Below are 23,326 nucleotides of genomic sequence, written 5' to 3' on the forward strand. Positions count from 1 at the left end.
ATTTGGTTTGGTATCGGTATCACGATTTTCCGTAATTGACATCACTAGTACACACTGCTAAAAGTGAAAGTCGATAGGCATGGGGAAGGTGCGATTCTCGACCAAGTGAGGCCCGTTCTTTTTTTTAGGCTCCTATAGTAGTGCGTCTGTGCGTATGGGTGATTATGAAGAACCGGCCGGCCGCTATTACCTTGGAGCTCCTCTCTAATCTCGACACATTGTGCGTAGCCTGCGCCATTACGTCACCTCCCTTTCAAAATGAGCGTTTCCTCACATTGTTTCACAACTGACCGGTTTGGAGCTGCCCGTGTGCCCCACAGTTCTGACAGCTTTGGAAGCAATCGGCGGAACACCTTCGATTACGGGGGGGGGGGGGGGGGCACTGCCGACTTTTGGTCCCATTCTTTCCATGCAACGCCCATAGGGCTAGTGTTAAAATGCCAAAATCAAAGGGGGCACGGTGCCCCGGTGCCCCCCCCCCCCGTTCCGCCGCCTATGTTTCAAAGTCTCGGGCCTCGGCGTGGGCTGGTCCAGCCGTTCCACTTGTTCCCATGGCGCGTCCCACCGACCCTCTGTGACCCTCACCGACCCTCCTCTTCCCTCCCCTGGCTCCCCAAGTACACTGACTCATTAATCACTGTCCCCGTCCCCTGCTCCTATGCCCGCTCCAGCCGCCTGACTGCCACCCATTGGACCATTTCGACGGTCATTTTCACCGTACCTACTGTTCCCGTGTGAGTCCCTGCCTCCCTCAGGAATTTTGTTTGTGTGCGAACTATTACGCTGGGACTAGCGTCTGCCCTGGATCTGTTGGAGATGGTTGGTTTGCTCGGCAGGTGGCTCGGGGTGGGGGTTTCGGACCGGCCGGTCCACCGCGCTCCCTGTTATCCCAGCGCCCGCCCTTGTTGTTGACCCGTGGTGGTGAATGCTGGCGCTGAACGGCCGGGAGGGCTGGGATGGGGGGAGGCTGCGTACACACGCTGTCACGCGCACTCCCGCACGCACCGTATGGCATACTTACACACTAAGGCACTCATACAGACACCTTCCGACAGGTGACACACTGACAGCGACCGACACTAGAGGTACTCAACTACTCACTACTTATGTGCAATCACGCCCCTCTGGCTGGTGTAGCCAGTAGAAACACTGTAACATACAGATATCTCTTGTATTTCGCCACAAAATCGAGACATATATAATTTTACATACGAACTTAGTTATCTAGTATTGCACACATGTTGGCGAGAACATCGAATGTAATAAACGAATACATACGGTTTTTAATATACACACAGCCAATGCAGTTGTCCAAACAATACAGCAGTTTAAGCGAACGGAACGTTAAAAGGGGGGCGCACAACTTAATCGAAGGCTTTAGCAATTTAGAGACTGGTAAAAGCGACACCTATTAACAAAACTGTAACTCGCGGTTCACAGCATCTAGCGGTGACCGGCGGAAGTAAACGCGCCTAGCGGTGACCGGCGGTACATGCAGGGGCTACATCACTCCCCCGCCCTAGTTAAACACCATAAAAAGAAGTTTGGCGGCGAGTACGCGACGAACGGCGGAGAGGGGGTGGCGAAGCAGGCGACGGGTCCGGCGGCACGCGGCGAGCCGGGCGAGAGCCGCCGGGGGCACCTGAGCGGCTGGGTGCAGGCGATGCAGCAGGCGGGCGGTCCACCGAGCTGTCTGTCGCTGTAGTAGGCGTGTCGTTCACCAGGACGTCCGGTGCTGCAGGCGGCGTTGCGGCAGGCATGTTGTCCGTGAAGGCCGGTTTACACCGAGCCAGGGTGACGGTGTCGCGTCGCCCGAGACGGTCGATGGTGACGGTGTGCTGGTCGCGGGATAGGACACGATAAGGACCGTCATAGACGTATTGGAAAGGAGAGCGATGCGAATCGCGTCGGATGAAGACGTGGGAGCAGGTTTGCATGTCTTGAGAGATGAAGATTTGGCGGGAGCCAGGACGAGGAGGAGTTGGACGGAGCTCCGACATGGCGGCACGGAGACGAGAGGCTAGGGAAGCCGGATCAGAAGAAGTGTCCGACGACATGGGGGAGAGGAAGTCACCAGGAACTCGGAGACTGCAACCATAGACTAGGTCTGCAGCGGTGCATCCGAGATCCTCCTTGAGGGCCGTGCGCACTCCGAGTAGCACCAGAGGAAGTCGGTCCGACCAGGAGGCGGCGTCGTCATCGGTCCGCAGAGCTGACTTCAGTTGGCGGTGGAAGCGCTCTACCATCCCGTTTGCTTCTGGGTGGTAGGCGCAGGTCCGGATCCGAGAGGTGCCGAGAAGCTTGGAGACTTCTGTCCAGAGGCGGGACTCGAACTGGGATCCTCTGTCGGTGGTGATGAGTTCGGGTACTCCGAAGCGGGCGATCCAGCCGCTGACGAGATGCCGAGCCACCGTGACGGCGTCCATGGTGGGCAGAGGAATTGCCTCGGGCCATCGGGTGAAGCGGTCGACGACAGTCAGGAGATAGGAGTTGCCATGAGACGGAGGAAGTGGTCCGACAAGGTCGATGTGGATGTGCAGGAAGCGAGAGTCAGGTGGCTGGAAGCTGCCCATGGGTGGCTTCGTGTGGCGCTGGATCTTGGCACGCTGGCAGTGCTGGCAGCTCCGGACGAAGGCACGGATGTCCGTGTTGATGTGGGGCCAGATGAACCTCGATGAGATGAGATGACGCGTAGCGTTGATGCCAGGATGAGACAAGTCGTGGAAGCTCTTGATGATGGAAGGGCGGAGTCTGGCTGGGACTACAGGTCTAGGTGTGGCCGTTGAGGTGTCGCACCAGAGACGTAGATGCGGATGATCAGGGACTGGGAAGTCACGGATGATCAGAGATGAGGATTGTTGCAGCTTCGGCAGGTCAGGATCGTTGGCTTGGTGTAGGGCGATGTCGGCCAAGCTCAGAAGGCCGGGTGAAGGTGTAGCTGCGGCAGAAGCTGGCGCAGACACTGAGCTGATCCGTGAGATGGCGTCAGCTACCGGGTTGAGATGTCCAGGAACATGTCCGATCTTGCTGGTGTGCTGCAGAATCAGGTCCATGTGACGTTGTTCACGGAGAGAATGGTTGGCGTTGCCGTTGGCCTTGAGAGCAAAGACGAGCGGCTTGTGGTCCGTGAGGATCTCGAAGTCGCGTCCTTCCAGATAGGGCAGGAATTGTCGCACGGCGAGGTACATGGCGAGCAATTCCCGTCCAAAGGTGCTGTAGCGGCGTTGGGTGGGCGTGAACTTGCGCGAGAAGAAGGCGAGAGGCTGAAGAGAACCACCAACTCGCTGGTGGAGCACGGCGCCGGCTGCCGTGCTGCTGGCGTCAGTGCTGAGGCTCAGGGCTGCATCTTTGACGGGATGAGCGAGCTGGGTGACGTCAGCGAGGGCGGATTTGGCTGCAGAGAAGGCGGCGTCTGCCTCTGAGGTCCACGTGATTGAAGCAGCTCGGTCGTCTGAGGCAGTCAGGCCGTGGAGAGGTGCCAGAAGAGCAGCAGCGTGTGGGATGAAGCGATGGTAGAAGTTGATCATCCCCAGGAACTTCTTGAGGCTCTTCTTTGACTCTGGACGGTCGAAGTTCTTGATCGCGCTGACTCGATCGTCGAGAGGAGTGATGCCTCCGCTGGAGATCTGGTGGCCGAGGTAGGAGATGCTCTCCATGCCGAAGGCGCACTTCGATGGGTTGAGGAGCACACCGTTGCGGGAAAGACGGCTGAAGACCTCTCGGAGGTGTGACAGGTGTTCCGAGATGCTGCTGCTGGCGATGAGGATGTCGTCCACATAGACGAAGGCGAAGTCTAGGCCACGGAGGATGTGATCCATGAACCTTTGGAAGGTCTGAGCGCAGTTCCGGAGACCGTACGGCATACGGAGGAACTCGAAGGCGCCGAAGGGCGTTGTGATCGCTGTCTTGGCGATGTCTTCTGGGGCCATCGGTATCTGGTTGAAGGCCCTGACGAGGTCGAGCCGAGAGTAGATTGATGTCCCAGCGAGGCAGGCAGTGAAGTCATGGAGATGTGGTAGTGGGTACCGGTCAGGCACTGTGATGCGGTTCAGTGCACGGTAATCACCACAGGGTCTCCAATCTCCAGACGACTTGGGCACCATGTGCAGCGGTGATGCATACCGACTGCTGCTGGGTCGGATGACTCCGAGACTGAGAAGGCGCTGGAACTCTGCCTTGGCAGTGGCGAGTCGAGCTGGATCCAGACGGCGTGGGCGGCAGAAGACTGGAGGGCCGGTAGTCTCGATGTGATGTCGGACTGAGTGCTGTGGCTCCGGATGATGTGACGGCTGGGTGAGGCTGGGGAATTCGCGAAGGAGGTTAAGGAATGCTGGGTTGTCGGTTCCGACGACGGCTGTCAGTCCGGTGGATGGCACTGAAGAGTGGGAAGCAGGTGAAGACAACTCAGTTAGGTGGTCGATGAGACGGCCTCTCTTGGTGTCGACGAGGAGATCATACGAGGAGAGGAAGTCGGCTCCTAGGAGAGGATGGGAGACGTCCGCGATGATGAAGATCCAGTTGAAATCTCTTCTGAGGCCGAGAGAAAGCGTGAGCATGCGCTGACCATAGGTCTGGATGCTGCTGTTGTTGGCTGCTTGCAGATCCAGTCCGTTGGTTCCGCGAGCACGATCGGTGGGTGTCGCTGGAAGAACACTGTACTCAGCTCCAGTGTCGATGAGGAAGGTGATACCAGTGTTGTTGTCCTTGAGTCTCAGAAGGCCGCTGGCTGGAGGGACGTCAGGGTTGAGCAGGGCAGGTGCAGACGTCTGTGTCACCTGTCCTACTGCTGGTTTCCCGAGGTCTGAGTTGCAGTTGCAGACCACGAGCACGGTGACTGACATGAGCGCGCGTTGGTACCGAACTTGTGGTGGTACCAGCAGTAGGAAGCACCAGCGCCGGTAGACGTGTTGGTTGCAGGGCTGGGTGACCGGGCAGCAGCAGACAGGTCGCGTGGTGGACGGTGGCGAGCGCGGCCGGGGGCATGGGATGCAGACCTCTTTCGGCGGCGCGTCTCGTCCACCAGTGTGGCGACTGATGTTGTGAGGGCCGTGATACCAGTCAGCAGCTGGCTCATCAGGTCTTGGAGATGGAAGGGTCCTGCAGGAGCAGCAGGTGAGGCTGCAGCAGGCGCAGAAGTCGATATCGCGGCGAGAAGGCTTGAGGTAGGTGCAGCGACGTCCGACTGCTGCGGAAGCTCCAGGAGTCGGTCGGCAGTGCTAGCGATGGTCGCAAGGTCCGTCCCAGGCGGCAGGCACTGGAGGAAGGGCTGAGTCCGAGGCGGAAGAGCATTGAGGAAGATCTGACGGATGAGCGGGGAATCTTGTGAGCCTTCAGCTTCAGCAAGGTCCAGGAGATGCCGAAGGAATTGGGAAGGACGTCTGTCGCCGAGTTGTTGGCCAGAGAGCAGGCAGCGAAGACGCTGTTCGACTGATTTGCCGAACCGCTGACGGATGGCGTCGGAAAGGATGGTGTAAGGTCGGTCTAGAGGAGGGTTGCGGAGGATGTCGGTGAAGTCGCGCAGGAGGTGGCCAGGAAGAAGAGTAGCGGCGATCCGGAAGCGGCTGAGCTCATCGTCCACAGCTGCCTGAGAGAAGAAGAGGTCGAGCTGGACGAGCCAGATCACGGGGTCCTCCTCGAAGAAGCGCGGCGGCGCGACGTGGCTGCGTGGCGCGGTCGCCACGCGGAGGTAGTCCGGTTGGGCGGCAGCGGCAGCAGCAGCAGCAGCGGCATGCGAGGCGGCGGCGGCGGCTGCACCGGCGCCGGCGGCTGCACCGGTGCCGGCGGCTGCACCGGCGCCGGCAGGCTGGGTCTTCTGGTCCATGGCTGCCGAGAGCAATGGTCGGGAAGATCGGTGGCGGCGACGGCGACACGGCGATCGGCAGGTGCTGCGGTGCAGCTGCAGAGGTAGCCGGACGGTAAGGTGAGCCGATGATGTAGCTGGATCGTAGTGCAGCAGTAGTAGTCGGCGTTATCCAGTTACACTCAGCACAAAAGAAGGATCCTCGTGAAGACATACCATCCGCCACTTCCTTCCTACACAAAGAGAGCTGGAGGAGATAGCTCAGGGTGCAGGCCAGTGTCGGTGTGCCAGGGAACACGAGGGGATAGCGATCCCTTAGTGCGCAGAACGCGGGGTCACCAATCTGGCTGGTGTAGCCAGTAGAAACACTGTAACATACAGATATCTCTTGTATTTCGCCACAAAATCGAGACATATATAATTTTACATACGAACTTAGTTATCTAGTATTGCACACATGTTGGCGAGAACATCGAATGTAATAAACGAATACATACGGTTTTTAATATACACACAGCCAATGCAGTTGTCCAAACAATACAGCAGTTTAAGCGAACGGAACGTTAAAAGGGGGGCGCACAACTTAATCGAAGGCTTTAGCAATTTAGAGACTGGTAAAAGCGACACCTATTAACAAAACTGTAACTCGCGGTTCACAGCATCTAGCGGTGACCGGCGGAAGTAAACGCGCCTAGCGGTGACCGGCGGTACATGCAGGGGCTACACCCCCTCCATTTCTCTCTCTCTCTCTCTCTCTCTCTCTCTCTCTCTCTCTCTCTCTCTCTCTCTCTCTCTCTCTCTCTCTCTCTCTCTCTCTCTCTCTCTCTCTCTCTCTCTCTCTCTCTCTCTCTCTCTCTCTCTCTCTCTCTCTTTTACCTTATCTCCTCTTTTTGTTCCCGGCATTCTCTTTCTCTCACTCACTCAGTCGTGTCTGCTATAGTCGCTTCTTCTCTCTCGATTTAACTATGCAGTTACTTCGCTATGCAGAGACTTAGCTTTATCGCTGATCTGCTGAGCGCTGCCGCTGCGTGTACCTATTCAAATTCCAATCATATACCTACCAAGGCGATAGGAGTAAACAGCTAACAAAACGTCGTTTTTGTGCGCTGTCAAGTGCCGGTTTTTGGCCAGTGGGCGACCGTGACACCGCCGGAGACGGGAAAAAGTATGCTGATAAAGGCAATGCAGAACAACAAGACGTTTTTAGATTCAGCTGCGCGCCTTTCTCCTCACGATGAATGTGCGTTGTGCGTCTGGCATGAAAATCAGCCAAAAAAGATATGTCGATTTTGCTCCGTTCCAGTTGCAACGACGTGATAGTCTATATTACATTGGGGCCGGGGGAGGGGTAATGCGAGTATGGACAAAAATAAAAAATGACAAAACTTACAGATATCAAAATCCGAACTCGTTCCCCCTCATCAGAGGAACGTGTTTCCCAAGCCAAATAAATGCTCCGCGTGTAGATCGTGTAGTTCTATCGCCAGTAACAGCATCACAAAGTGCTCCTTTTATCAGATATCATCTATATAGATATCTATATAGGATATATATATAGGCAGATATCATCTCGTGCTATGTTTGTTGGAAGGCAAACATATGACGATTTGTTGCCTTCCAACATTTGTGACGTTCAACTGTCAGCCTTTACGGACTATTACAAACTGCAAAGCATATGACTGAGATGTCCTCCCCAGCGTCTGTTGTGTCCTGTGACCCAGTGATTGTGCTCGAGTGTCGGTATTTGAGAACCAGGTCAGCCCGATCAGCGTGTCGGGCTGTTGTGTCACACAACTCCGGCGGACGATGGTCACATTTCGGTGAAAGTAAGCCCCGAGACTCGAGAGCTCTCCTCTCTGAACTGCGGCCCTCTCACTTCATCAGGAAGCAGCGGAAACAGCTCGACGAGCAGCGAACGCAGCTTCGACAGCGCATTGGAGAGGCGAAAGCGGCGAAGGAGTCAAGTGTCAATGACATCATCGCAGCCCATGATGCGTGAGTGTGTAACTCTGTCCATGATGTTTGTGCGTGCGCGTTAGGACGAGTAATTCAGCAGCCAAGGATTGCTAGGGTCATGCGAGTGTGATATATGAAATCAAGAAGTAATGTGTGATCTGGCGGATCTGAGCAATGGTGGATATGAGTAACGTTTTTGCTCACTTAACCCCTCTTCGTGTAGTTATTTTATGCAAAACGTTGCCATCACGGGATGAACGTGATAATTGATGCTGTTTTATCGGTTGAGTTGTCACCTTTATTTTTAGTGAATCGGCACGTTATATCAGCTGTATCCTGATGTCGTGGTTACTGACCAAACCATCTCAAGCCGCCACAACCGGTCATCTGTCGTACTCGTCACCTATTATTTCCTCTTCCGACTGTATTCACCGCCTGTCGTCACCTATTATTTCCTCTTCCGACTGCATTCACCGCCTGTCCCGCCTGTCACCGGCAGCTACCAGGAGAGGCTGCGGTCGTTCTTCACCGAGCAGCTGCGGCTGACGCAGGTCCACTACGACAACTACACCAGCGAGCTGGACATGCGGCTCACCAAGACGGAGCTGGTGGACCTGCGGCTGGCGCACCTGGACAGCTTCACCGAGCACCTGATGGAAAAGGCGCGGCCCTCCACCGTCATCGGAAACGTCAGGTCAGTGGTGGGTCGAGCAGAGGGTAAATAGGGCCATTGCCTCCCCCTCCCCCTCCGGCCGAAATGGCAAAATTTTAATATTACGCCTATATACAGTGCATGGAAAGAGTCACTAAATTGTTATTGTTTGCCCCTCCCAAAACCCGGACCTGGATCCGCCAGTGCGCCAGGTGAGTGCGACGAACACCTGGCGTATTAACAGATTGACACAGCTAGTCGGTGTTATTATAAACCTATCGTAAACCGATATTAAATCACCTGGGAGAAAAATCAGAGAGCCTGGCGGTTCATCAGCTGCCTTTCTTACAGCTAGTAGCAGAAGATATGCTATCATATGTGTAAGCTCGCCTGGATTGACCACCGGTTTAGTGCGTTGGTCGACCTTCTCCGTTGTTATGGTGATTTTGGACGCGTAGCGACGAGGCTCTCGCATCCAAAGGGGACTTCTCTGGCAGCTGAAGTCAGCCATTCGTCTGCTAACTGGTTGATATTGTCCCCAGGCATGTGTTGGATCTATCCAAGCGGTTACATAGAGTGAACCTCGCACCCGAAAAGGATCGAAAACTCCCAGATGTGCGCATGAAACGCTTCCTTGGCATGGATAGTAAGTACATTATTTTGTTATATCGGTTTTGTCAGTGTTTGCCGAAATATTTTGTTAGATAACTGTAATAAATTTACTATCAGTACATATTAATAATTGCGTCAGATTTTTAGTTGCGTGCACATTCACCGGCTCTTATGCGAGTGAGTTAAGTCTAGCTGATTTGGATGTGATGTTATTCTACTATGGACCAAGGCCTATGGACCCATGTCACGAATGAGCGTTCATCTGTGTGCACGCACAGTGGTGCACAGTGCACACTGCTGACAAACTATGCGAAAATCTCCACAAATACAAATCAGCAGCTGGGCTCACCTGGCAATGTCTCTCCATCCGTCAGGTATCAACGACATGATGGGTTACCTGCTCTACGACGGTGAACGCTGCCTCCAGGAGAGCAAGAGGAACGAGCTGTGCAACGCCGTCGGCAAGATCATGCTGTTCTTCTCCAAGAAACACTTTCACAAGAACACCGACTTCGGCGTGCAGCTGCTGGATGATTTGTTCAGCGCCCTGAACGAGGTGCCTGCGGGTGGCCTGAGACCGGACATGTACGACTGTGTATGGCGGGCTTATAGCACCCTGAAGGCTAAGCACGGCTACTCGGCGCAGGTAGCGCGACGCCAGCAGACACCCGCGCCCGCCGGCCCCACCCCTAGTCCTGCGCCCGGCGCCCATCAGCCGCCTCCCTACGGGTCCGGCATGGCGCAGCAGGTGCCGTACCAGGGTCAGATGGCGCAGCAGCAGCACTACTCGCAGCAGTATCCTCAGCAGGAGATGCAGTTCCAGCAGCAGAACATGCAGCAGCCGGCTTACGCGGCCCCAGATGGGATGGGCGGCTACGAGAACCACAGTACTCTGATGGATCAGTTGCGGATGAGAGTGGAATCCGACCCGAACTGGTTGTCATCTGTCCTCCCCCAGCAGCCAATTCTGCAGCAACAGCAGCAGCAGCAGCAGCAACAACAACAACAACATCACGCACAGCACCAGCAACAGCAATACATCCACCATCCGCAACAGCAGCAGCAGCAACAGCTTCCCCGGCATCATCGGCAGGATCAGTCTCAGTACAACCAGCAACAGCAGTACGTCCAACAACAGCAGCAGCAGCAGCAGCAGCAGCAGCAGCATCATCATCGTCTCCGCCCCCCGCAGCAGCTATCGCCGCACCAGCCGCTCGGACAGCTGGCGAATATGGTCAGACGCTCCTCCCAGCAGACGCCGCCTCTGCAACAGCAGCAGCAGCCTCAGCGGTCGCCGGCCGCGGCATCCGTCCCCCAGACCTCCCCGGCACAGCGACCGCCCTCGTCCGGGCCAGCACCGCCCCGGGTGACACCCATCCAACAGAATAACCCTACACTGTCCTCGCTGATCGACGACGTGACTGTGGTGACCCCGCCCCGTGACCTGACAGGTCCGGGCGTCACCCCCGCCCCCTCCCCGGCGGCTGCGGCCCCTCCCCAGCCGTCGCCCCGGGCGCCCGCTGCGTCTCCAGGGCTGCAGCGGTCGCCTGCACCGTCAGAGCCGCGGCCGACTACTGGTGTGGACCCAGCGCCGGGGGTGGGGCCGGGTCACCGCTCGCCTCCACGGCCGACGCCCGAGTTCTCGCTGCAGCAGCACCTGAAGGTGCCGCTCGGAAGGAAGCGGACACTTCCAGAGGAGGACCAGCACGGACAGGTAAGAAGGATGAAAGTGATTTATTGAAGGGGATGCATTCTGACCTGACCGGTTGCTTATCTTGGCTGACATGATGCTTCTACCGTATTTTCTCTTCCGATTTATATCGTGTCAAACTCGTCACGTTTTCGTATTTGGTGTGCTAGACGATTGTCATGTTCAATGATCTTTTCGTAGACCCTACTAACAGGAGTGTTTTTCTGCGGCATTTTCGCTCGAAGTAATGGTTGTGTCCCAGCCGACAAGCTGTTACAACATATTCTCTATTTATTTACAGAGCTCGCCGGCGGCGGAAGGACAACAACCAGCGACAGCACACCAGTCGTCTGAGGCACCGTCCAAGTCCCGGCGGGCCTCTGGTGACCTCAGCCGCTCCGGACGCGGCCACCAGGCGTCTGACACCGCCGCTCCAGAGATCATCGACTGTGACGAGCCGGTATCGGAGACGGCAGACAACAGCGGGCTCTCCTCACTGGTGATCACGGAGACCTTCTCTCTGGAGACCGGTGACGGACTGGTGGTAGACGATGCACCCGCTGATGGCGGCAGTTCACACCAGAAGCAGCTGGATAGAACGCTGGATGCCTTTCACCGTCGGCGTCAGTTTAACCGGAGGCTCTCAGTCACTCGAGCTACTGGGCTCTCCTCGGAGACTAATGATGAGAATTCTGCCGGGCAGACTCCAGCGCCATCTGCAAACTCGGAGGTATCTGCGGATACCGAAGAAAATCGACACACGACCAATGCTCAGTCAAGCAATCCAGATACGTCAAAATCAGCTCGTCCGGTGATATCCAAAGAGATGGACGGGCCAGCCAAGAATGAAGAGCACCGACCTGCCCCTTCCAGGCCCGCGCCCCCGATGGTTGTCATCCACGGGGGACCTACGAGTGCGTCGGCGACCAGCCCTCTCCACCCGCGGTCTCTCCACTCGCCGATCGAGTCGCAGAGCGAGGTCGGCGGTAGGACTCGGGATAAACACGGCGAGAAGCGCAGGATCGATTCGGGAAACGGCGAGCCTGAGAAGAAGAGGTATCGCAGTGGCGAGAGGCTCGGAGACCGGGAGCTGACGGGCGGTGAGACCCACCGGCGGCAGCAGCATCAGCCGAGACAGACAGCAGCGGCGGGCCGGGAGCAGAGGCCGGCGCCGTCCCAGAAGGAGAATCAGAGGGTGCCCAAAGTGGGCCTCAGTGAGTGGGAGAAGACCCCGTCGGCTGGGAAACTGCTACCAAGTCCGCCCGACCGCACTGAACCATCCGCCACAGATCCACCGGTCGGCCGAGGCTCTCAGCGTGGCCGTGGCCGCGGTCGAGGTCGGGGTCGGGGCCGGGGTCGCGGTGGCGGTCGGGATGGATCCAGCCTCCCAGTGGACCTGATGCCACAGCGGCCGACGGACACCCCGCCGAACCGGTTCATGTTGAACCGACCGTCGGGCGGTCAGCCGGCCGGCGGTGTTCCCGCTCCTCGCCGCCCCCAGCAGCCCGAGTCGGCTGTGCCCCGACCTCCCGTTACGACCCGGGTCCGTCCTGCTAACCCCACCTGGAACCACCATACGAGCGCCGGCAAACCGCGCGGTCGGGGCCGCGGCCAGGCCCGCAGCGAGGCCGTGGAGCCCGACTACATCGCCTGGACGGCGTCACCGGAGCCGGAGCCGGCGGCGGACGAGGCGGCCGAACCGCCGCCGGTGAGTGTCACCAGCTCGCCGATGACGTCACCGATGGCGTCACCGAGCCGCCCGTCGATGGCGTCACCGTCGCACCAACCGATTACGTCACCGACAGGTGAAGAGCAACCGATCGCTGAGGAGAGTGAGGCCGGTAGCGAAGATCATGAGCCGGTACCAGCCAAACCAGGTGAGTGTTCAGTGTATGTGTGTCTTTTAGAAGCTTTCAGCTGTTTGGTAGCTTTTGCGATCATCATAGACATGGGAGGTATCTTTTGTGCGATAGGTGATTTGAGCTTATCCATTAGTGGATCTTAAAACACATGTTTTGACATATGTTTCTATTTCGAAGCATTAACGCTTATCTGTTTTCTGTCAGCAAAAAGTAAATCTGCGACCTGCGTATTTTACCAGTAAATGGTCTGACTTCTGGATCACCATGATCGACACTGACCAGGCGCACGTCTCGTTTTCTTTGCAGACTCTCCCGCTCTCACCACTGAACAGCTGATTTTGCGCAACTGCGCGCCCAAGGAGCACTCGAGCCGCGCTAGCTCCACCGAGGAGCGCTCCTCGACCGAGTACGACCTCATCGATATCGTGCTCTGCGTCGAGGAACCCGAGGAGGAGGACACGCGCGCCTCGCCCGTGCGCTCGGCTACCTCCAGCCCGCTCTTCAGCGGTGCCACTGACACCCTCGCGTCAGTCGCAGCCGGCAAGGATGGACAGGGTATGGAGGGTGGTCGGGGCACAGGAGAGGTCCCGGAGGTTACTACTGCTACTGCGGCTAAACCGACCTGTGATGCGGCGAAATCAGCCTGTGATACAGCGAAATCGGTGCCTTCTGCGGCGAAGCCAACGTCATGTGATGCGACAAAACCAGCGTTTGTAGCGTCCAGTGCGAAAGAAGCATCCTGTGATACGGCGGCGAGGTCGACTGGTGATGCGGCAAAACCGGCCGGCGATACGGCGAACTCATTTGGTGATGCGGCAAAATCGGCGCCGTCTGATGCAAAGTCAACGTCTTCTACAACGAAGCCAGCGTCACCGGTGAAGGCTGCGACAAAGTCAGCACCCGCTGTGGAAAAACCGTCCTGCGATACGGCGCAGTCATCGGATGATGCGACAAAATCGGCGCCTGCTGCGGAAAAGTCAACGCCACCTGCGACGAAACCAGCTTCATCGTTGGAAAGAGCGACAAAGCCGGCGCCCGTTGTGGAAAAACCGGCCTGTGCTCCGCCGAAAACAGATGGTGATACATCAGAGTCGGCGCCGTCTGCGACGAAGCCAGCTTCACCGGTGACTGCTGCGACAAAGCCAGCTCCCGCTGTGGAAAAACCGTCCTGCGATACGGCGAAGTCATCTGATGATACGACAAAATCGGCGCCGTCTGCGACAAAATCAGCGCCACCTGCGACAAAACCAGCTTCACCGGTGAAAACTACAACAAAGCCAGCTCCCACTGTGGAAAAACCGTCCGGTGATGCGGCGAAACCAGCTGGTGATTCCTCGGAATCGGTGCCATCTGCGGTAAAGTCAACACCTTCTGCGACGAAACCAGCTTCACCGGTGAAAACTACGACAAAGCCAGCGTCTGCTCCTGAAATACCGGCATCTGATGCTGGAAAACCAGCCCACGATGCAGGAAAGTCGCCAAATGCTGCGTCAAAACCACAGACGACTGTGACAAAACCGGTATGTGAAACGACGTCATCTAATCCTGCACGACCGGCTTCCCCTCCAACGAAGCAAGTGCCTGCCGAGGCGGCGGCTGGCAATGCGCCTGCTGTACCGGCCCCAACGGTCTCCGAGGAAGGCGAGCCAGAAAAGGTCAGAAGTTCACCTCAAAAGCAGGACACGATTCGGTCTACTCCCGAAAAGGCAGCAGGGAGCACCCCGGCTCATCAAGCGGTGAAGAACACTACTGCTACACAGCAAGCTGCAGTCGCCGCCACAGCGGTAGAACAAAGCAAGCAGATTGATAAGGAGACAAGTGTTACCAGTGGTACCAAAGAAGCCGGCGGATCTTCACCGGTTGTCGAGAAGGCAAAGGCGACTCAGAAGACTACGGACCAAGCTACTACGGGTACTAAGAGAGCGGGTGAGGACATATCGCCCGTGGCAAAGAAGACGGATACAGGGAAAGTCGCAGCTGTTTCTAAGGACACTGAAACAGTAAAGAAGACACCCACTGTCGCCCAGAGTGCTGATACTGAGAGGGCTTCCGCTGCTGGCAGGGTAGCTGATGCAGAGAAAGCCTCAACTGCTCATAAAAAGGCGGAGGCAGAGAAGGCCAAGGATGGTGAAAAGAACGCACGGTCTGAGAAGACCGCTAGCAGCTCGGGAGACGTTACGAAGGAGAAGGAAAAGTCCTCGACGAATTCCAAGGGAGTAGAAACAAAGTCGACCCCGACAGCTTCAAACAAAGTACAAGCTGAGAAGGCATCTGCGGTCACCAAGAAGTCAGACTCTGAAAAGGCTGTGACTCATGCACCGAAGAGTGCTGAGACGAAGAAGACCTCCACGGCACCAGAGGCGGTATGCAGGGAGAAGACCAGCTCTAGTGGGAAGTCTGCTTCTGAGAAGTCCGAGGGTACACATTCACATCATAGGAAGTCAGAAAAGAGTCCCACTCATGCTAGGAAGCACGAGTCTGAGAAAACCAAATCCACCGAGAAGCAGGTAGACAAAGAGCCATCTGTACGGAAGGATTCAGGCAAACATCAGAACGTCACGAAATCTAGCAAGGACAAAGGGGAAAGCCATAAGCCTTCTGAGGCTAAGGATAAGGAAAGAAAACATTCGGGAAGTTCGAGAAAACAGGACCATATCACAGAAAGTGCCAAGGAGGTAGACCACCCAAAGACAGTCTCCAAGGAAATTCGAGTGACGAACAACGCTCCAAAACACACCGACCAATCAAAACAGTCCTCGACGACTCCCGCGACCAAACCTGCGTGTCCCACTCGACCGCCGCCGTCAGCCACACCACCTCCTGCAGCGGCCAATGGACGGGACACTACTTCCTCTTCCAATAAACCTAGTGCCGCATCGGAGCCGCCATCGAAGTCGTCACTGCCGACACCTCCTCCGGCTCAGACACCTCCTCCTGCGCAGACTCCGCCACCTCCGTCGACGACGCCACAGCCTGCGGACGGAGTGTCTGGCTCTCCAAAGCGCGCTAGCGGCCATCTTGCCGTGGAGTTTTGCGTGCTCTGCTGGTCGGACAGCGGGCAGCTGGTGACCTGTGGTCCGTGCGGCCGGGCCTTCCATCGTGCCTGCTACATCGGAAAGCTGCCAGGCGATCTGAGGTGAGCGACACGCCGACGGTGACTGTGTCAGACCAAGGCAAAGAAAATGTTGTTAATTGTTTCAACAAACACGGATCTTTATTAATCGGTGATCTAGCTTTCCTCACAAACAACGAGGCTTTACCATTCTACTGCTGTTATTTTTTAAAGCGGTCTGAGACCTAACTGTGTGAACCACAGATGTCCGGGGACATAATCACAAGCTATTTTTGCCACATTTCATAAATTTTCCCACCTTCAGGTGTGCCAAATCTCTAAAGATGCCTGCTCGTGACGTGCAACTTCCCAAAAATAAAAACCCTTGCACCGTGCACACTCGACATCGCCTTCTCTCACCACCACGTGTGCCTCCACCCGCAGCGACCAGTGGCAGTGCTCGCTGTGCGTCCCTGCGCCGGTCCTGCCGTCGCCTCTCGCCGCCGGCTCCAGCTCCGGGCTGGGGGATCAGGAGGCGGCCGTGGCACGGCGTCTCCTCGCCGAGCTTTTCACGGCATTCTACCCATCCATCCACTTCCAGTGTCTGGAGAGTATGGCGGTGAGTCGTGGTTTGACGGTTGGTTCGTGGCTGTCACGGCCATGGGCGGGATATAAGCTACTTGTTACTTGCTTGTATGGTTGATAAGATATCATTGTTTTGTGTATTGATTCAGTTCACCACTACAACTACGTATGAGCGGCTACCAGTATGTTGATGAACATTTTATTTTGATTTTGTTTCCATCTAATGCTAGACCAATATTAACTGATGGCAAAAATTGTTTCTTTATGCTACTAATTGGTGTTTATGTCTCACGATCCTAACTATCTTACCCCGGTATTTTCAGTTGAAAAAGAGTCAACGGAGTTACACACGTGCGTGGCTAAAGATCATCTCGACCGAAGTGAAGCCTCTGATTGAAAAGGGCCTCACCAGGCAGAATGCCTACCATGCCGGCGTCCTTCATGTCTGCCAGCGGTACAAGGTATGAAGGGCTCAGGAGGACCTGTCGGGAGCGTATGAAAACCGTTAAAGCTGATGCAGTTGATACTATTGACATTGTCATCATAGGCACGCGAAAATGTAATACCTGAGGTCAGTTTGTCAAAATTCATGACGACTTTTCACGATTGAGAAGGAAATGGATGACAAACATCAGTGTGTTGGCCATTTTCGTCGTGTCTTTGCACCTGTCACTGGGATTTGACGCTTCCCTCGTCGTTTCAGAGGATGCCACAGTTCCGTGGCATCGCGCGTCCGCCAGCCCTCGACAAAATCAGGGAGCGCCTGCTCTCGAATGGGTTCAGCAGCTTCCCAGAGTTTATCTCCGCGCTAAGGAAGCTGATCGCCCAAAACCCGAGCTTACAGGTCAGTAGCCATCTTTTGAAGTGTTAAGGTATCGGGTTGTCATTGTTAACATATAACAAGGGCTGATATTTAGGAAAGGGTTTTAATTCGTAACTAATCATGCTGTTAGGACATTGTTTTGTGAGTGGGCCTTCAACAGAAGCATGAGAAAGACTCGTAACAACGCCTATTTTGCGGCGTAATAACACGCCGAGCAAAACTATACCTAGTCTATTATAAGTATTTGGCATCGTTCAGAAGCTTTGTTTTGTTCACCTGCCCGATTTATCCCACTCGGGTTCATGTCGCTGCGTATCTATCTAAAGACTGACGTTTTCTTGCTATCCCACTCTCAGAAAGAGCCGCCTGTACACAAGCATTTGAGGCGACTGGAGAATGTATTTGAAGACAATCTTCAGAAGCTGATCCCAGACTGGCGCGCCATCCTGGACAAGCAGACGGTGGCCTGAGTAACTCGGGGGTCCACTCGGAGCCCGGATGTCATCGGTGCCTTCCTCTCAGTGTCTTCCTCTGCTGCAGCGGCTCCACAAAATACTTCTGCCGTCTCCTCGTCTCGGTGGCTTCAGTAGCGGCGGCCGATACTTGGTAGCAGCTTCCAGGAATGTCTCTTACTTTTCAACCGGAGCTTCCGTCGTCTTGCTAAGCGGACGGAACTTAACACTACCTGTCGTAAGGAACAACCTTTGCTCTTCCAAACTGATGAGAAACTGACGCCTCTGAAATCGGTGATCTGATCAGGATCTGAACGGGCATGAACAACGTACGAAGATGAGGAACTCGAAGCCACAACCGCACACAAACCCCACCGAGCAGTCGGGTCCAGTCGTGCTGGCTGTACTGCAGGTGCTACTCCCGGTGGCAGCATCGCCCACCGCTGTTCTGTCGCAAACTGCGAGTTATATTGTGTTGAAAATAACAGACGTGATAGTCAGGAGCGCCCAGTCGTGGCTTGATCCGAGCGCCGTTCCGACCAACCCCGCGGCAGCAGCAGTGTCTGTAGGTCTCACACAAACAGCTCTTCTGAAAGGCGACGGAACTGCCGTCCAGAGAAGCTGAGCTGAATGGAACATTGAGCACCCCACTGCTGCTGGCGGAGGGTCGGACGGCCTCGGCAGCCGACTGATCGAGATGTGCACAAAGCCAGGAACAATGTGAGGGTATTTCTGTTGTTATAATGCTCAGCGCTGGTGCTGTGATTGGGCCGCTGCTGGCTGCCGTTTTGTACCGTGCTTTTGCTACTGGTGTTCGTGCTGAAGTGTCAGTGTCGCGGAGAAATGTCAATCGCGTACTGTAGTGTATTTATTTCATGTGCCATGATGTCGGAAGACGCGCTGGGTGGTTACCTAGTCGGCAATAAGCTCTTGCCGTGTAGGCTGCGGTCGTAGTGACTTACCCAGCCTTGTCGAGATATTACCGCTATGTTGAGGTGCTCAAGGGCGTGCAAAGACCGCTCCCCACTGGCTGCAGACAGAGACGGGTCCGCTGTTGGCAGCGATTGCTGCACGTGCCACCAATTTTCACACATGCCTCATTGCCGGCACATCAGCAGACGTGCCGGTTCAAATTTCGAGCGAACGCTCAGCCTTGCACGGTAAACGGTGTTGGTTTACTAGTCAGCCGTTCGGTGGTGCCGTGACCCCGACTCGATGATCATGCGCCAGTGCCAGGAAGTCGGTTCTTGCACAGCCGCTGTGATATTAGCCAAGGACATGATTTGCGTTGTAGTTGTCGTTTTTTACTTGCGATTGTGTGTGTTGATCGTGTAGTGGCATTTTGTGTGTGCTCTGCGATTGTTGCTCGATGGAAGGCCCCGGTGCACAAAAGTTGGGCCGATTGTGCTGGTGATCGCTGACAATGCCGAAATCTCGAGAGAACCTTTTTCATGACGAGGGCCATTCAGTTGATGCATTTTGCATCTCTGAAATACATTGGTGCCCCGATTTCGTGTGTGTTATCTGCCAATGCGAGCAGTGTGATGGCTAGCCAATCGGCCCAAACCAGACCGGTTTGATAGGTGTACGATAGGGCTTCATCCTGAGGGAGACAATCGCCGTTTGGGGTTGCCTGGGACCCTGTAAACGGGCACCATGGCCTGGAGGCCATAACCCGTGTGCCTAATCCACAAGGATAGGCAAAGCTGCACCGGGATGGTCACCTACGGTGTCTTGACCGCATGGGATGCCATCGCTAAAGTACAGGCTCTAATTCCCTTTGCCTCGGCCGCTTCGTCCGGGAATAACCATGCGTGCCCTGCATGTTCTGATAGCATGGCATGGGTCGCCGGGATGGTTGAATCCCTCGGGATGGGAGGATATGCCACTTCATGGTGGACCCAACTCCCTGAACGATTCACTGTTCCCTCTTATCCCTGCAATGGCGAGGGAGACGGACGAGACACTTAGTGCATGTCGCTGAGGTTTTGGATCGTCCGTTCAGGACAGGCCTCCAAATATGGATCGTATCGGAAGTTCCACGATTGTGGATTAGACTCAAGCTGAAAATACAGCTTGTAGCATTCCCTTCCCCACGGGTGCAGTGGCGAACATTATTGAACACCCTAAAGGACCGGGTGTTCAATAATGACATGCTCTGACACCCGATCCCAGTCGCTCGGAGAGCATTTCTTGCGACTGTGGGACCACCATTCGTGGGGGTTGAAACGGTTACACACGTTTCAAAGACTTGGTAAATAACTGATTTACCATGCTAGAGTACTCCATCTAGAGTGGTGGTGGTAACATTACCTCACACTGATTGGAGGACATTGAGCGCCGGCCATTTGGCCCGCCCGAAGTGACCTCGGTACGTTTCGGGGGAGTCGGCCGCTGCCAGCGCGCCTCTGCGGTGGGGCAGCCAACGTCCGACGGCCTCGAGGCCCGGCCTTGGCCCGACCCCCGTGCGGCCCTGGCACGACCCTGGGAGGCTCAAAATCCGCCCCCGGGTGGCTCAGCTACTCATCCGCCAAACTTCGCTGCCAGCGACGTTTGGATGTCGTAGCGAGGCCGTACGGTAGACGGTGGTCCTGATGTTACGCATGAGGAAGCAGTGGTGAAAGTTAATGACTTATGGTCGGCCTGTTACTAACACCTGTTCATTGTGACGGGATGGTTGGGTTTGTAGGCCAAGGTACCGTATGTTTGTTGGTTGCATCCTCTCACTGCTACTAACGCTAGCTGTAAGTGGGAAGGTCTTCTATTCACGTCGTTCCTCGATTCTTTTAGGTTAGTTTCCGATGTTCATCGTTTCGGGTTGTGCATAAGGGCACAGGGAACAATCGGATCATGTAGGTAGTAGCAGTCGCACTCGCATTCAACCAAGCAGGTGGGGAAGGACATGTTACAGGGTAGGCTAAGCTTTTATAACGGGGTAACGAGGTGGTGGGTAGAAATATGCACAGATCTGTGGGTAGTGGTTACGCCTGAACCTTTTTCAGAAGGTTGCATATCGATGGTTTGTCTGCGGTAGCGCCAGAAACCGGCAGATGGCTAAGCTAACGGGGTTGGGGAAAGGACAGTCTGATAGAAGGATAAGGTAATCGGGTTAGCATCCGTAATAGCATGCAAGCGGTGCTGCCTGGACCACCAGAGCTGTGCACAATGCAGCGCACGTTCTGTGCCTGTGCAAGTGCGGTTACAGTACTTCAGCAGTGTTTCGTAACACAGCCTATGTTCGGGCTCGGCTTCACGCCAGTGTACCACATATACGCAGTGCCTTCGTCCGGCCAGTGCGTGCAGTGCCTTCGCTCGGGAACCGCGTTCCGGGCTGATGACCGGTGATAACCCGTCTAAATAAAACTCCAACTCCGTGGTGCAGGAAACGCGTTCCAAATACAAGCTAAGGACACGGCGCTCTTTAGTTTGGAGGGAAGTGCATGCCGAGGGGTTGCAGCGCGCACGCTCAAGAAATCAGGGCGAGTGCTACATGACCATAAGCTTTTCGACATATCACATCCGAACGATGTAGACGAGTAGAATGTGCGCCCTTGGCCGTACATTTCTCGTTAACTATTTGCTCATTTTCATTTGCTAAAAATGAGCAAATAGTACAAAAAATGCGGGTGATTGGACGATATGTAACTGGCCCAGGTGTAACAAATCAAAATGAGAAGGATGAGGACATCACTTATCCATGGCGAGCACCATAGGCATACAACTGTACGCCAGTGGCATCATTCCACAAGGCACAATCCACATACAGCCTGGCGAGTTCTGTGGCCTTCCAATGTTGACAGAAATGTCTAGACGGAATGCCATTGGAGCGTACGAAGCACCGATACATGCACAGACGCAGGCATATTCGACAAAGTTGCACGCCAGCGATAAAAACTTGTTCGTGTGTCGTATAGACAATTTATTCATTAACATTACACGAGTTAAAATCCAGAAGAGTACCGTACATGCAAAGCATAATATACTACGCATATTGTGCCTTTAGTGATCACTGGCTGGTTTCTTAGTGAGCAGTCTATAATATGTATGTCATCGCCCGTCTTATCACACCGATGCACATTACACATGTGTAGGAAACTAACAGCAAGCACGCCTTCCGCCCTGAGACGACTTGATTGCAAAAGCACAAGATTTCGTAGCTTGGCGACCGATTAGCATTAACCTGTGGGCACACTCCGAAAACATGTCTTTTGTGTGTTCGCACGGAATAGCCATTCATCGTAGTGTAAGGCATGAAGCTACAATTTATTGCCAGTCGCAGTCTTTCTCATAATTAACTTTGCAAGCACGCCAACAGACAAACTTTCGTTACGAAAAAAAAAAAAACAATCCCACACTCACGCTCGCCTCAAGAGTACTTATATGACAAACGAAATCAAACCACCCCACTCATAAGTCATAGGTACTAAGAGGAACCGCAAATGACATCCAGGCACCATGAAACGTTGAATACGCTGTTAAAATTCGGTCACTTAGGCTGGAGACTTCCAGTTTGCGGTTAACTCGCGTTTATTTTGGTGGCTAACTTCCTTACACGCGTGTAGCTGCCCACCAACTTTTACCCGGGGACTTCCATCCGCGGTTAACTGGTGGGTAGCTACACGCGTGTAAATATTTAAATGCCGACTTACACGCCAGTTTAAAGGGCTTCCCGATCAGCTGATCGGGATGCGGCGATCAGCTGGTCCAATGAACAAGTGCGAAATTCCGTTATTTATGGGACCGGTGGCCCCCAATCAGCGTTTTTGCACATGCAATGAGTACAGCCGTAACAATGGGATGTGGTGATGCATTAACCTAACCAGAACAGCGTTTGAAGCCGTGCCAATCAGCATCAGTAATGCTAATCGCCTTGTGTTATTTCACTCTGTATGGCCGACCGCCAGTCTACTGCATGATCTTGCAACAGCCGTATCTCAGATTACTCGTCTGCCCTCGTCGGTTCGTCTCCGTCACCCCCCGTCCTCACCCCCGCCCCGTCACTTCACCGGTGAGGCGTCGTCGGTGTCCAATGCAATGCCACACAAAGGACGATTATCACCGAGTGATCAGTCATCAGTTTAATATGTGCGTGTCGCGGGGGTGGCTGACGTTCCAACGGCGCAGGATCCGGTCCACCACCAGTGCCCATTTGCTGCCGTTTAAACCGCTAATGGTTCTTTTTGGCCGTCCTTTTCATATCTCTCCAGAGCTGTGTCAGCTGTTTCTAGTCCCATTTTTCTTCTGACCTTGCATTACAGGCTGTAACAATGTTCTTCCAAGACCGTTTTCGTTCTTCATTACTCCTTCCATCGTGTCGCTTATTTTTGATGACTTTTACTTCAGTCTTCATGACATCGGCTAACAAATGCATGTCTCTACTACTGAAATTTCTGCTCCTCTTCTTCCTGTCCATGGTTGTTGACCGGACACTCGTATTGCTTCCACTGAGCTGGTCCTCGCCCCACTGACACGTAACGCGAAGTGCGACGACAGGGGCCCGACACTAGCCGGCTGGCTCGACGATCTCATTATTTCGGATGCGATACGAATCCCATCTCACTATCCCGAAGATTACGAAATAGCAGCTGGTGGCAAGGAGATAGGTGCGATGGAAATAGACTAATACCTCCGTATTTGAAAATTTGAGTCCTACATCCTCAATTCTGTCAACTCAAATATTGCTCTGATTACTCATGTATGACTTGTTGAAAACATCTGGATGCTTGCAGTGATGAAATACGTAATTTGTAACCCCTCAACAAGCACAGAGGCCAGTTTAACCAACAGAAAAATAGCCGCCTGGCAGAATTTTTTGCCTAAAGACCGTTTCACATACGGAGTG

The 23,326-nt window shown here is 54.7% G+C and overlaps 1 protein-coding gene across 1 annotated transcript in view; it reads left to right on the top strand.

The window, feature by feature from the left end:
• LOC122389665 (mucin-19-like) overlaps positions 1 to 18,993 on the top strand; it is a 39,031-nt gene extending 20,038 nt beyond the window's left edge. The window contains exons 6-15 of the mRNA XM_043381895.1: positions 7,685 to 7,795; positions 8,256 to 8,450; positions 8,951 to 9,054; positions 9,395 to 10,734; positions 11,012 to 12,587; positions 12,879 to 15,708; positions 16,069 to 16,243; positions 16,533 to 16,670; positions 16,913 to 17,053; positions 17,389 to 18,993. Of these exons, the coding sequence (XP_043237830.1) occupies positions 7,685 to 7,795; positions 8,256 to 8,450; positions 8,951 to 9,054; positions 9,395 to 10,734; positions 11,012 to 12,587; positions 12,879 to 15,708; positions 16,069 to 16,243; positions 16,533 to 16,670; positions 16,913 to 17,053; positions 17,389 to 17,502 (6,724 nt within the window). The 3' untranslated portion in view covers positions 17,503 to 18,993. The remainder of the gene's footprint in view (positions 1 to 7,684; positions 7,796 to 8,255; positions 8,451 to 8,950; positions 9,055 to 9,394; positions 10,735 to 11,011; positions 12,588 to 12,878; positions 15,709 to 16,068; positions 16,244 to 16,532; positions 16,671 to 16,912; positions 17,054 to 17,388) is intronic.
• The last annotated feature ends 4,333 nt before the right edge of the window (positions 18,994 to 23,326 follow it).

The sequence above is a fragment of the Amphibalanus amphitrite genome, unplaced genomic scaffold, assembly GCF_019059575.1.
Source record: "Amphibalanus amphitrite isolate SeventyFive unplaced genomic scaffold, NRLGWU_Aamphi_draft 000367F_arrow, whole genome shotgun sequence".
NCBI lineage: Eukaryota > Metazoa > Arthropoda > Thecostraca > Balanomorpha > Balanidae > Amphibalanus > Amphibalanus amphitrite.